Source organism: Electrona antarctica, assembly GCF_951216825.1.
Source record: "Electrona antarctica genome assembly, contig: scaffold_33, whole genome shotgun sequence".
Classification (NCBI taxonomy): Eukaryota; Metazoa; Chordata; class Actinopteri; order Myctophiformes; family Myctophidae; genus Electrona; species Electrona antarctica.
This window is the reverse complement of record NW_027638147.1, coordinates 3,145-17,580: the sequence shown is the minus strand read 5'-3', so window position 1 is coordinate 17,580 and position 14,436 is coordinate 3,145. Positions and strand designations below refer to the sequence as shown.

Genomic DNA, 14,436 nt, shown 5'->3' with positions numbered 1-14,436 from the left:
ACACACACACACACACAGTCATTTAACCCGAGCAGCTTACACAGGGTGAAATGCACGTTCATACAAGATCTGAAGTGCATGTGTGCATGCGTCCGCACGTGTGTGTGTTTTGATTGATTGAAAGATTATTTCACAGTATGCAGAATGGGTACATTTGAAATCCAAGTCAATACATAAACTGTGGACGACACCATTACACTTGTTTACAACAGGGTCCACCATTTTCAATTCTAAATTGTATTTAGACTGCACATCCAGTCAAATCAAATTCAAATCGGATTTATTTTACTCAAATTGGATCTTTTGGCCCGACAGCTGTGTGTGTTCGGACTGGCAGCCGAATCAGATTTGAACAGACAAAAGACACATGGAATCCGATTCAGATCTGGTTTAACTGCGTTCAGACCGTTTCCTGGTTCTCACAATAGAAATGGTTATTCTATTTAATACTTGCACTGCTGTCACACCCAAAACAGCCGAGCTCACAACAATTCACAATTTAGGCAAATTTAGCAGGTGCTCTAAATCCAGTGTGATTTCAGTAAGCAAGAACAACACAAGGTAATTACATACTACATCAAATTCATAGAAACAGTGATCTAGGTAGGATCATATAAAGGTAAACCAAGAACTTAGCATCAGTCTAAACAGTATAATGTATGTAATATATGCATGCATGCATGTGTGTGCGTGCGTGCGTGCGTGCGTGTGTGTGTAATGGTATAGAGCACCAAAGTCCTGACGTCACTGTCAGTAGAGGGCGCCAGTCCACATAAGGTTTGTGTACTTTTTATTTGCATTGAAATCCCCATAGGGGGATTTTTAGATCTCTTCATATAAGAACTGTGTTTGAAAAATAAATCGATCATCCCGGCCTTTTCACTCATATGGATATGAAGCATCGACTGAAGGTGGAAATGTATACACAATACACAATAAGCGCTAGAAACGAGTCAAACAGCGGGGTGGCTGCAGCTGCCCGTCGCACAACAGAAACTTAATTAAGGTTTTTCTTTTTTTAATATTATTGATATTAATGTTTCGTGGTTACTACGAGTCGAGTCACCACTAGCTGAGCTTACGTCAACGAGGAATCTCAGGAACGCCATGCTGTTGACAGCTGGACGTGACGTATATTAGCAGCGACATTGCATTCATACCCTTGTAGTTTCAAGGCTTTTGCGGCCACATTAATTCCATTTTCTCCAGAAACTGGCTGTATCAAATATGAATGGACATCATTAACGACCCACAGCCACCCCCCTGACAGAAAGGCCGGGATGATCGGTTTATTTTTCAAACACAGTTCTTATATGAAGCGACCTAAAATTTCAATGCAAATAAAAAAAATACATGAACCTGCGTACTGGCGCCCTCTACTGAAAGTGACGTCAGACTTCGGTGCTCTATGTGTGTGTGTGTAGTTCTCTGGGCTCTACTTTCGTCCCTGCTAAACCCCTTATCCCTAAACGTCTTTGCCTTTCTTTTTTTTTTACTATTTTGAAAACCATTTTTGAATAGTTAAAATAGCCGATCTGGACCTGGGCCGTGGCTCAGCGGTCCAGGCACCTTGGCTGGTAGTCCAGTCTGGCAGTGTGCTGCGGGTTTGACTCCTGATCCCGACGGCCTTTACTGCATGTCACCCCCCCATTAGTCTCGTGTTACCAGACTGTTGCCTCCGCAATTTCCAAACGCTTCATCATACAGCCTTGGCCAACGGAAGAGCTGTTATGAGTAAACTATAAAGCGGAAGTGGAGCCTCCTCGCCACTTCCGTTTCGTCTTTACAGTCGCGCACATTTATCCTAATATAAATAGAAAACATCTAAGCATATATAGCTTGTTGCTTAGCAGAAAAGGACATAAAACCCTGCTAGAAAAACCAGCATGATTTCCCTGCTGGTCTTTGCTGGTATTTGCTGGTCTTTGCTGGTCTTTGCTGGTCTATGATGGTCTATGATGGTCTAGCTGGTGGACCATGCTGGTCCACCAGCTAGACCAGCAAGGCTCATGCTGGTAGACCAGCATGAGCTTAGCTGGTGATGCTGGCCTAGCTGGTGGACCATCATAGGACAGCTTCACCAGCATAGCTCATGCTGGTCTACCAGCATGAGCCTTGCTGGTCTAGCTGGTGGACCATCATAGGCCAGCTTCACCAGCTTCACCAGCATAGCTCATGCTGGTCTACCAGCATGAGCCTTGCTGGTCTAGCTGGTGGACCATCATAGGCCAGCTTCACCAGCATGAGCTATGCTGGTGAAGCTGGCCTATGATGGTTTAGCTGGTCTCATGCATTACTTTGTACATATTCATGCTGCCATCGGTACAGTAGTCATTGTATAAACGGTTGAGAAATGAAAGAGTTACCATGTGGGGGTCCCCAGGGGTCCCCGAACCTTGTGAGGGTCCCTGGGGGTTCCCAGGGGTCCCCGAACCTTGAGACCCCCACAAACGCCCCCAGGGGGGCGACACGATTCCAACGAACCCACCCCCGTCCAAAATGGTTGAGAAATGAGTTACCATGTGAGGGGGGTCCCTGGGGGTCCCCGAACCTTGAGACCCCCCCCATCAATTTATATATTTTAAATACTTTAACATATCTGCTTACACATGTACAGTAAACAAAAAACAAGAAAGGTACATTTTAATTTAACCATTTTTATTATCACAATGACAGTGATCCAACTGTCATTGTGTAGGACTATGTAATGTATTTTGGGGTGTTAAATAACATTGCAGTACATTTTGATTTATTATTATTAACTTCTACTACTCTTACACTACATCTCAGAGACAAATATTGTACTTTAACTCCACTACAATTATTTGAAAACTTTAGTTACTAGTTAATTTGTATTTTTATTACAAAACCTACAGCAATCTGGGAACCCATCTGCAAAAAACAAAGGGAAATGGCACCCTTTTGAGTCAACAGTTTGTTGACTCAAGTACAGTAGGGAAACCACCTTAGATTTAGGCCATTTGAAAATGACCAATCTACAAGTTCCCAATTGTGAACTTGTAGATCCAGTTTCAAAATATGTTTTATACATTTTAAGCATTTGAAAGCATTCTACATAATGAGTACTTTCTGCTTTTGGTATACTTAAGTGCATTTTGATACCAATACTTTTACCTAAGTAAATATTACCAGACTTTTACTACCAGTATTCATACTTTAACTTAAGAAATGTTTTCCACTACTGCTCACATAGGTTTAAGCAATGTAAAGACAACATAAACTGTTCAAAACCCACAGCTCATCAGTTTCAGCTTGTAGCTGGTGCTTGATTACTAAACGTAATTGTGAGCTATATGACTGAGACTATGGATGGGAATGATCAATTCATTGATAACTAGAAAAAGTGCCCTTCTGGGCACAGGTCTCCACCAGGAGGATAGGACTGTGTGAGATGTTTGGCAAAATGTTTAGGATTAATATAAACATGTTTTTGAGGCATTTTGTTCCAAAAATGTGTTTTGCAAAAATCAACCTGTTGGTGGCGCTATAACAGGCCAATGTGAAAAGGGTGGGATATATTCCTCAGCCTAGTAAGAAAATGTGTGAAAGATTTCACGTAAATTGCATGCTGCGTTCATGATTTGAGGCTTTTGTTCAAAACGGGGCAATCTTGCAAACTGTGAAAGCTAATTATAGCCAATTAGGATGGAATATGAAATATCGGACAGATCCGACTTGAGCACATGACCATAGAGATAGTGTGTAACGATTTGTGAGATTTTTGGACAGAATCTGGAGGAGTAATATCAAAGAATTTGTTTTACAAAAGTCGGCCTCCTGGTGGCGCTATAAAAGGCAGATGCGGAAAATGCAGGTCAACGGTTTGTCCTTGGCCTCTAGGGAGTGTGCATGCAACGTTTCACGCAGATCGGTGCAGTTTTAGGTAAAACATGTGAAAAGCTGCCTCATGGTGGCGCTATAACAGGCCGTTCTGGAAAATGTGGGGCAGAGGTTCATCGTTGGCATCCAGGGAGTGTGTGTGCAAAGTGTGGCATCGACCGGGTTAACGGTGCCGGAGATTAGCTGGTAACGGACGGACGGAAGGACACACACACGGACGGACACACGGACACACACACACACACACGGACGGAGTGCAAAACATACTCTCTCCCCATGCCTTCGGCCTGGTGGAGACAACAAAACATACTCTCTCCCCATGCCTTCGGCCTGGTGGAGACAATAACCTTATCGATTAACTGGTTAGTTGAGGGCGGCATTTTTATAGTTTATTTTAATGAGAATCTTAATTTCCCCCAACGTCTAACATAAAATACATTTTGCTGATATAAATACAAAAGGCATATTATATTCCTCAATCAAATATTTATTTGACCATTTGAGATACAGGGTCAGTCAATGGCATCTTTGTGAGGAATAAAATGAAATGAAAAGTGCACTGTTCACATGCAAAAGCAGAGTTTCTGTGGCTACCAAGGTGGGGGGGGGGGCTTTCTTTTTAACTAGCCCACATGTGCTTTCTCGGCCATGAGCAGACAGCATTATGAGAACTACAGTTGTTCCGATACCACCCTCAAGTACTCTTACTTGGAACTGGCCCGATTAAAACATAACAAAATAGAGAATAAAGCATTTTGGCTCCAACGTTGTGTTCAATGACACACACGCATACATATATTATACACACACATCCTTAATTAACACACAGGTACATTGTTTTGGCGAACCCACATTTGGGTGAAATTTCAAAGTTGAAATAAAGCACATAAAAAATAAAGCATATTGATTGTATAGGTTAGAAAATACATTTACAATGCTGGGATCCCCGATTGTGTCTAACTTCCAGAAGTGGAAAAATATATATATGGAGCGTGTCTTGAGTGTACAGGTTTTGATGAGGTCAGATCAACATATTTTATGTCAGAACAGGCCAGTTCCATATATGGAGATCTAAGGTTGGCAGCAGGGGAAGTGTCTTGAGTGTACAGGCTTTGATGAGGGCCTAGGTAGGGCCGGGCCTTAATTTTCGGGCCTGTTGAGAACTCTAGTTTTTGCCAGATGCACAAATAACTTTGGGGCAGGCCTATCTAAAGTTTAAATGGACAGGCATCAGTCAAAAGGGAGACATCAAAGAGGAAGGATGGATGGAGAAGGATCAACATATGGAACCACCAGGTTTTGACATATATCCATATACAGTACAAATATTGATGACATCAGGGATCTCTATATATGAACTTAATTGAGACAGCAGGTCGTATTTATGACATCAGGGATCTCCATCCCTGATGTCGCACTCCATTCGACCGTTATCACACCTTTCAATAGGGCCAGTATGGCCGTTATCACACCTTTCAATAGGGCCAGTATGGCCGTTATCACACCTTTCAATAGGGCCAGTATGGCCATACTGGCATACTCACTGTCTCAGTATGTCATTATCACCTATTGTGACTGGTGATAATGTCACTGATGTCCTGACGGAGGCGCGCCGTGTCTGGTGGCCTTGAGCCACGTGAGGCACCGCCGAGCGAGGCGCTAGCCGAGCGAGTCGCCGTGCCAAGCGTTGCGGCGGGTCTGGTGGCCTGCGGACGGCGGGCCACCAGACCCGCCGTCCGAGTTACGTCCCGATAGGCAGAGAATAGTATATATTAGTAGCCGCTAGTTTCCATGCGCCGACAATAGTTGGAAATGACACGTCCACCATTAATTAGCTTTAACAAGTCCTCAAGTTGTGTTCCAGTTATATTATGCTTTGCTGCATGACTCATTAGCATGAGCAGAGCTTATTGCCCTATTGAAAGGTGATAACAGTCGAATCAGCTGGATGTCACGAGACCTGGGCACCATACAGTTAAGTATGTGGGGGCTTTTGATACACTGACTGAATAAGTACTTGTAAAACATTAAAATAAAAAGGTATCGGGACAACTCTAGATAAACAGGAGAATGTGATTAATTGTAAACTTTGTCGGCTATTTGGGTGTCGGAAAAAAGGCCGCCTCCCGTTCCGGGGACCCCCAGAAGCAAAGATATGAGTTAAAAATGTTCGCTGTAAGTGTAAAGTATAACAATGCTTAAAACACCAAAAGGGGTTCCCGTCCTGAATGGGTTAAACAATAGACTAGTCTCGCTCATGTGCATTTGGGAAATCACAAATGTACACCTCATCACCGGATTTTAAAACAATGCATTTCTGCTCTATCTGGTCTACTGAAAGTAGACACACTGGCGAAAAAAGGCCAGTGTTTACACGTCTGATGTGTTCCACAAAACTAGGTACAACGTGAAGCCTTTTAAAAAGTACAGCAATTTCTGTACTTCCTGCTGGTGAAGGAAATGATACTATGTCCTGAATTTCCCCATAACCACCACCACCACTCAGTTTTGCGAAAAAGTCTTCACGTCTCTTACTGAGGGTGTACTTTTTGCTGGTATAAATCAGTCCTTTATGTACCATTCTCCTATGCACTACGACTTCATCTGGTGCTGTCCTTTGTGCAGAAATGAAGGCACTTTTCTCATCAGCGGTAGTCTCTGTCACCCTGCCATTATCTAGAACAGTTGTATCATGATATTTGGTACAACTCTTTACTCTTCTGTCGTTTGTCAATTCCAAACAAAACTCCTTAACTTGTTCACTAACTGCATACTTAGTGGTGAAGAATGGTACTGCTCTGTGCAACAGGAATTTGTTGACTATCTGAAGAGCTACACACTTAGTTCCATGAAGCAGTTTCAAAAGACCACCATTTGCAGTCTCAAACACAAATGCTGATTGTGCCCAGAGTGGCCCCCACAATTTGACAGACTTTGCCAGGTGAGTTAGCAGATGTACATTAAATGTCATAGCTGCTTCCCCATACAGCAACTGAACCTTGGTGACAAACTCAAACAGCATTTCGTCTGCTTTGTTTACATCTTGGAAGCTGATGTTTTCTTGCAAAAGCAAAAATACTGCAGACACCAGAAGGCTTAGATGCTTCACATAGCATGCTTTAAGTATGCCATTCAGGACTGGCAAGCTGTAATATAGGAGCCATGCCCGCCACTCTGAAGCTTTCCAGTATTTGCGCTCTGCAAGGGGCCTGGGTAGTCGTGTTATCAGGTGTGGAGGCTTAATATCCTTCATCCTGTTCTCAAGCATACTCTTAGTGTTGGGACTTCCAATGTAGTATGGTTGATCACTACTGGTCAAAAGTAGCTCTGTGAATTGTCTAATGACACCAAGTAAAACAGCATGCATATAATCTGGTACGAACCCCCACACTATATCAAAATAAGGCATGTTTATGAGTGGTGATGGACCTTTCACTCCTCTGACACTTTTGTTCTGTGCTACTGCTTGCTCCATGTCTAACAGCATTGCCTTGGCCTCTCTGTCTGCATAGACTGTTGGAATCACAGTGTACTTCACCTGTTTCTCTACTAGAGTACCAGGATGTAAACAGAAGCCACAACCAAAGTAGCCATTAAACTGGGTGGTGTTTTGCATTGGTGGTCTTGCCTTTGAGTCTACACAACAACATATTCCAACAAGTTTGCTGTTCACACAGCTTCCATTTTTTCTCCAAGACACACCTTTTAATGCCAGTGATTTGGCCTGCTCAACAAAGGGTTTGAGAAAAATGGACATGACTGGCTCTTGAGGACCAAACCAAAGACCTGCAAGCACTACATTCTGGAATCTAATTTTGGGCGGCAGCTCATTTAAATGCAGATGTATAGGCCATATGGAAAATTTTGAAGACTTGTACACGGGTGAGCCATCCGAATTGAAATTATATGACAAATTGTTTGGATCCGACAGAATTTCACCAGGTTTTGACAAGTCCTGATACTTTTCACCATCATAAATGTCTGAAATTACATGTTCAACATGTGGCCTTTGGTGTCTGTAGTTCATGCCGTTTTGAATGTCTGGATTTTCAAGAAGTGCCTGAATTTGAGGTGCAATTGGTACGTTGATAAAGAAGCTTGCACTGTTCATGGAACTGATTTCAATGGGGGCGCTACAGACTGCACAATGCAAAATGTTTGCATCGGTTATTTCTTTTTGCGTGCCAATGTACATTTTACAGCTTTTGCAGTAGAAGTGGAACTCCACTATGTCCGAGTTGTTTTTAAAGACCTTGTTGAACAAATATTTTGATCTGGGTAACACCTCTTTGCCAAACAAAATATTAATTAGCTTTAACAAGTCCTCAAGTTGTGTTCCAGTTATATTATGCTTTGCTGCATGACTCATTAGCATGAGCAGAGCTTCAGCCTTTGTCGTTGTACCTGCTGACATTAGTACTGAATCCATATTTATGTCAAACCCGATCTGTCCGAATGGATCATCTTCTGGAAGCTCTTCCATTTCTGAATCAACTTCAGAAGTAGTGCCCTCTGACTCACGACCAGATTCCTGGACCACTTCAGATTCAGCACTGCCCTCTGATGTCGACTCACGACCAGATTCCTGGACCACTTCAGATTCAGCACTGCCCTCTGATGATGACTCACGACCAGATTCCTGGACCATGTCACTTGGTTGCCGCTCAGATGGAAGGAGAAAGAATCCAGATGGATTCATGACCTGCAAAATAAAACACCACATGAGTGCATATGTCTGCATAAGACAGTGAACACAGCTTTTCTCATAGGTTTAACCCATTCTGGGCAGGAACCCCTTTTGGTGTTTTCAGCATTATGTTATACTTTCGCTATTGAAAAATAGCAGATCTACAAGCTCATAGCGCGCTACGAGCGTGTAGGTCTGATATTTTTTTTAAATCGTGAAAGTGTGGCTTTGAATATATATTCTTTCAGAACGTTTTTAACTCAAATCTTTGCTTCTGGGGGGTCCCTGGAACAACATATTTTCAGATGGGGGTCGGTGGCCAAATACATACATTCTTGGGGGTCCTTGACATGAAATAGTTTGAGAACCGACAGAAACATAGGGTTTTTCAGAAAACTGTCAGGATTTAGAAGGCATTTGTAGAATCGTTCCCAGGTCTAAATGGGTTAATATAAAATGTGGTACCTTTTTCAAAAGGCAGACGGTATAAACATGCCAATTGCCGTTAACCATCATTAGGGTTAACACTACTTAGCCATGTGCATAGCCTTAACTGAGAAACATCTTTAATGAAACGCACCTCAGGTGTGGTTGGTATAAGAACTCACCTGGTCAGTCGTATCATCTGGATCAGATGGAAGATCTTGGTCATCAAGGTCAGATGAAGACGTGAGCTATAAATGACAAAACATTCATAAGTGCTCCAATATACAGTATGGGCACAAAAGGTACACAGACAAACAGACAGTTACTCTGACAACGGGTGGGTATAACGGTTATTGCATAACAGGGTGGGGATGCATCCAAACTTTCCCCAACCAGCATCACTCTCGAGTAGGCTGGTGCCCGACAGGCACAGGTCTAGTTCTTTTTTATATTGAAATCAATGTAAAAAAAATACAAATAAAAAGATGTAACCACTTAAGATTAACCACTTAAGCCCCATTTTATACTTTGTCGCACAACAGTGCCATACAAGAAATAGTGAAAATATCAGATCTACAAGCTCACAATGCTTCACATCAGACATTGTAGATTTGCCATTTACAGCATTTTTGTTTAGTTTAGCCTGTAATGACATGCCCGATTTTTTCTTTCACCGAAACCCTTTGCCAGAAATAGCCTTGCAACGCATCACGCTGTGAGATTTTAGATCTGCTATTTTTACCAAATACACAAAAACAAAATATAGGGACTGCATGAGAATAATGAAGGTGTGGTTGATAGAAAGGCTTACCTGGTCAGTCATGACGTCTGGATCTGGTAGAGAATCTCGGTCGTCAAGGTCATCAGATGGCTATAAATGACAAAACACATTGATATTGATGCTTTTTACACTAACATTTTGTTAAGTTTAGCCTGTAATGACATGCCCGATTTCTTTTCCTTCACCGAAACCCCTTGCCGGAAATAGTCTCATCTACAATCGCAACGCATCATGCTGTGAGATTTTAGATGCTATTTTTGCTAAATATTCAGCAACAAAATATAGGGACTCTAGGGTGCATGAGAATAATGAAACCACCTTCAGGTGTGGTTGATAGAAAAGCTTAGAGATAGGATCCAGAAGGAAGCACACACATCTCCAGAAATTCTACCGGTGCTGGACAAATATATACGTACAACGTTTCGACCCTTACGGGTCTTCGTCGTATTTAATAGTAATACATTTTCCTTGGAGCAGAGAATCGGTGTGCGGACATCCCTTCCTTTTCATTGATAGAAAAGCTTACCTGGTCAATCATGATGTCTGGATCTGGTAGAGAATCTCGGTCATCAGATGGCTATAAATGACAAAACACATTGATGAGTGCTTGTGCCTACATACATTAACAGTGAAACCACAGCTTGTGTCCTCATGGGTGCGTTCGGAAATGCACCTTGAACGCACTGGTGCTCTCTTGTCGTTCGTTTATTCAGTGCACTTGGTGCACACTGAACGCACTCTGTGACGTCACCGCCCACCACACTCAACAAACTGGCCACATTCTTGAACGCACCCCATGTATTCTATAGTCATAGTCACGTCCCTTTTAAGACAACAGGCCCAGGAAATAATTCCCCATTAATTTTTCCCATAGACATTTCAAAAAGTATTTATTTAAAGATCTGTAAGCCTCGAACAAAGCCAACTCGGATCGTGACAAATCATGTTTTGGGCCGAACACATAATTAGAAAAAAAAAAGGGCAGGTTACACTTTTGTTATTCTTCTTTGGAATTATTTGTTTGACCCAAAATATTGTGTTTGTTGTAATGATTTGTCACGATCCGAGTTGGCTTTGTTTGAGGCTTACAGATCTTTAAATAAATACTTTTTGAATTGTCTATGTGGAAAATGCATGGGGAATTATTTCCTGGGCCTGTCATCGTCATGACAGGGGTCGGGACTGCGATGCTCTATAGTTAAGAAATCACAGAGTGAGGCTTTAAACTTTGCTTTTGACATTTCTGAAACCATTACTGTGTTATGGAAGGTGAAAGCTTCTGAACATGTATTCTATTGATAGTTTGACCACTTCAAATGCTCTTTTCATCTTAAAATAACTAAGATGCTCTACAACAGGGGTGCCCAAAAGGTAGATCGTGATCTACCAGTAGATCACAAGGGCTGTTTAGGTAGATCACATTTTTAGCAAAAGGCCGATGCACACCTCAGAAGGCTAGTGACAGGTGTGTAGGGCAATAGAGCATACATTAAAAGGGTATCTTTGAAAAACAAAGACAAGGTCCTGCACTCTCTCAGACACTTGCCAAAATGTTGCTCTTTATGAGGTCGACCAGGTAGATCACATGACATGCCCCTAAAAATATATAATACAAAATAAACTATTTTTGGCATCTGACACTTGAATTAAGGTGACTTGATTGATTGACATCAAAAAGGACCCGTCAGCTCAAACCCACAATGCAATATGTGCACACAAAGTCACAAACATCAGTAGCATTAAGGTTATTTAAAAAAGAAAAACCCTACCAATTCAATATCCCCCCCCTCTATTTCCCATTCCAAGTGCGTGTCTCATATGTAACGCCAGCGCCGGTATTTCAAAGCCCCCTCAGGTACATTTTAAAACTATTTTGGTGGGTAGATCTTGTTGAGCTGGTCAGATTGAAAGTAGCTCACAAGTAAGGTTGGGCGGTTTGGGACATTTTAAAACCCTGGTTTACTATTCCCAAAATACCCTGTTTATCGGTTTTACCGTCTAATTAATTTTAACGTGGCCATGCCTTCGCATTATTTCATTTTGTTAATACCTGTTGACTTCTATGGAATCCAAATAATTGAACTCAGTCATGGCGAATTTGAATCCATGTGTCGTGTCATGAACTCACCTCGGCATTTGGACCTGGTCCGACTTCATCTTCCGAACGGCTGGCAGCAGGAAGAATTACCTGAATGCAAATTACGAAATAATGTCTTTAACAAACAGTAGGTTGTTTAATAATAAATACAATTAAATTATAATTTATTTAAAAAAATCTGTTTTCAATAAATCCAATTTTAATAAAAACACGTCCAAAAGTTTTGATTATACTATATTATAAGAAGTAGTACAACAGTGTCATGCAATGAATAGTGAAAATAGCAGATCTACAAACTCACAATGCATCATATCATGATGTGATGCTTGTAGATTTACTATTTTCAGGGTTAGCAGAATATTAATCTCTCACCTCAGCATCTGCAGTGTGCGAAGAGTCCGAAGATGAACTGATTTTGTCATCCTGAAAACATTTAAGACAAATAACATCAGGTAAGACATCATATTATGTCTCATAATTGATTCATTCTGAATATGGGGCATTACTCTACATTTCTCATAAAGTGACTTACATCCAAATGTCCTCTTTTCAGTCTTGGAGGAGGTAATTTTATTTTGCTGTTAGGCTCCAAGTACAATTTGTACTTACGTTTAGACATTCTAAAAAAAAATACAAAAAAGACGACATTAGTAGCTGACAGATTCATGAACAGAATGTGAGTTTACACTTTAAAAAATAAAATAAACAGAAGGGTGTTATAGCCTATTTTCCCCCATTGTTCAATAGGACATCCTGTAATGCTCAATAAAGTTTGAATGTGTGCTTATTCCCGCCTAAAGTTAAGGGTCTCGAGCACGCACCAATCAGAGTGTAGAATAGAACCTACTCTACACTCTGACAGACTGACACCAACCCCACACCAGCCACGGAGCAAGTCCAATTTACCTCATACTTTGTTCTCAGACTCGACAATTTATATCATTTCACGTTTGCTATAGACAGTCCGGCGTCTAACTTACTAGTTCACACAGCAAAAATGTTTGCTTATGTAAAATATTTAGATGACAATTGTAAAGCAATAGTTCCCACCTCTGACATTAAGGATTTTGACAGCAGCAGTGATATTGCTACGGTTTATTGGGTGCGCTGGCAGGAGGACTTTTACAAGGGGCAAATTTTGTTGCTGAAAGGTGAGTCATACTAAAACACTCAAAGTAATAAGTATTAAAAATATACCTAACTTAAGTCTTTTAATTCGGAAAACAGATGCATTTGGGGGTAGGTAGACATTCTACCGTAGACGGTGGAAAATAGTTCACAAAGCCGTAGTAGCGACGGCGTTTCGGCGCCAAAGATATCAGATATACAAGCTCACAACGCATCATGGGTGCATTGCGTGTGAGCTCGTAGATCTGCTATTTTCGGCTCGATACCATGGTACGGATAGTATAAATCAGGCTAGTTGTAACTTGTGTCAAGCTAAAGCTAATAGAATCATAATGCTGACGAGCCTATAATACGCACATTAGACTCAATACATTCATATACACGTGAAAGGACCGCAATGGAAACAAACCGCTGGCTTTGTGTTGTATAAACATGCAATACTATGTCTACGGAAAAACCGGGGGTCTGTTAAACAAGCTTGCAGCTAAGCTAAACCAGAGCTAGCTTAGAGCTAAAGCTGGCTATCCCTATCATAGGGCTATGGACAGAGCTTTAGCTTAGCTGCTAACCAGATGCAGGTAAGGCAGGTAAAGGCAGGCAAGCTAACATGGCTTCAGTATGGATGGATTTAAACAGACAGTATGCAGACGTTATGGGTGGTTTTCAAGTACTTACATCTCATGTGTTTTCAGAGTCAAGAGAAGAACTTGAACAACTCCTGTCGAAGGGGAAACGAGTTCGAGTGCAAACTTTGAAAGAAAAGTCACCACCACCTGTTCAACCACAGCAATCCGAGAGAGAAGATGCTAAGACAATGCATGTACGTACGTCACTTCCATTGAAATGAATAGCGGAGGCGGGGCTGGCATATGAGAGCCAAAGCAATTATCAAAATATAATAAACAGTTGAAAATGGGGAAAGTATATACAGTTGGAGGGTACAGCATTTTGTAGACAGAGCTATATCACATTGCATCGTTTTATACATGTTATACAGGGTATAAAGCTTTTTTGAAGAAAAATAATGCATTTTGTTTTGTAGTCATTTAGACAAATAGCAGCGTTTTGTAGTCATTTAGACAAAGCAGCATTTTTTCTCTCAATTCTATTTCAATAGTATACAAAAATAACATGTGCAGTAGGTCTACTTAAGGTACAGGATTATTAATCTGGATAATATAGCTCTATGTGTAAAACAAGTGCTCCCTAAAAAAAAGTCTAGCATGTAAACAAAGAAATATGGTAAAACACTATATTTCCTTAACTGTGATTCTTAACTGGATAATTTTTTTTTAAATAAATTATAATAAGCTGTATTGCCTATAGGCCTATGTCACATTTTAAGCAGTGGAGAACACAACAATAATAATAATATTAATGGTAATAATGATAATAATAATAAATTAAACATTATAATTTTAAGTAGGCTACTTGAAAGTTTCACTATAATGTATT

At 41.0% G+C, this 14,436-nt stretch overlaps 1 protein-coding gene across 1 annotated transcript; it reads right to left on the bottom strand.

Annotated features, from left to right (window-relative positions):
* Nucleotides 1-5,958: 5,958 nt before the first annotated feature.
* Nucleotides 5,959-13,766, bottom strand: LOC306918354 (uncharacterized protein). The gene is made up of 8 exons (XM_079531250.1): nt 13,657-13,766; nt 12,386-12,473; nt 12,226-12,276; nt 11,884-11,943; nt 10,282-10,332; nt 9,786-9,845; nt 9,157-9,222; nt 5,959-8,563 (listed from the first exon to the last, which is right to left on the bottom strand). The coding sequence occupies exons 2-8, from the start codon at nt 12,470-12,472 to the stop codon at nt 6,107-6,109; spliced, it is 2,832 nt and encodes a 943-aa protein (XP_079387376.1). The 5' UTR covers nt 12,473; nt 13,657-13,766; the 3' UTR covers nt 5,959-6,106.
* Nucleotides 13,767-14,436: the final 670 nt, after the last annotated feature.

Bases quoted from the DNA above. Each gene is read 5' to 3' on its own strand.
- LOC306918354 (XM_079531250.1), bottom strand. From the start codon at position 12,472: ATGTCTAAACGTAAGTACAAATTGTACTTGGAGCCTAACAGCAAAATA. The intron at 11,944-12,225 runs GTGAGAGATTAA...ATTTGCATTCAG, and splicing joins CGCACACTGCAGATGCTGAG to GTAATTCTTCCTGCTGCCAG. The intron at 9,846-10,281 runs GTAAGCTTTTCT...TGTCATTTATAG, and splicing joins CAGACATCATGATTGACCAG to CCATCTGATGACCTTGACGA.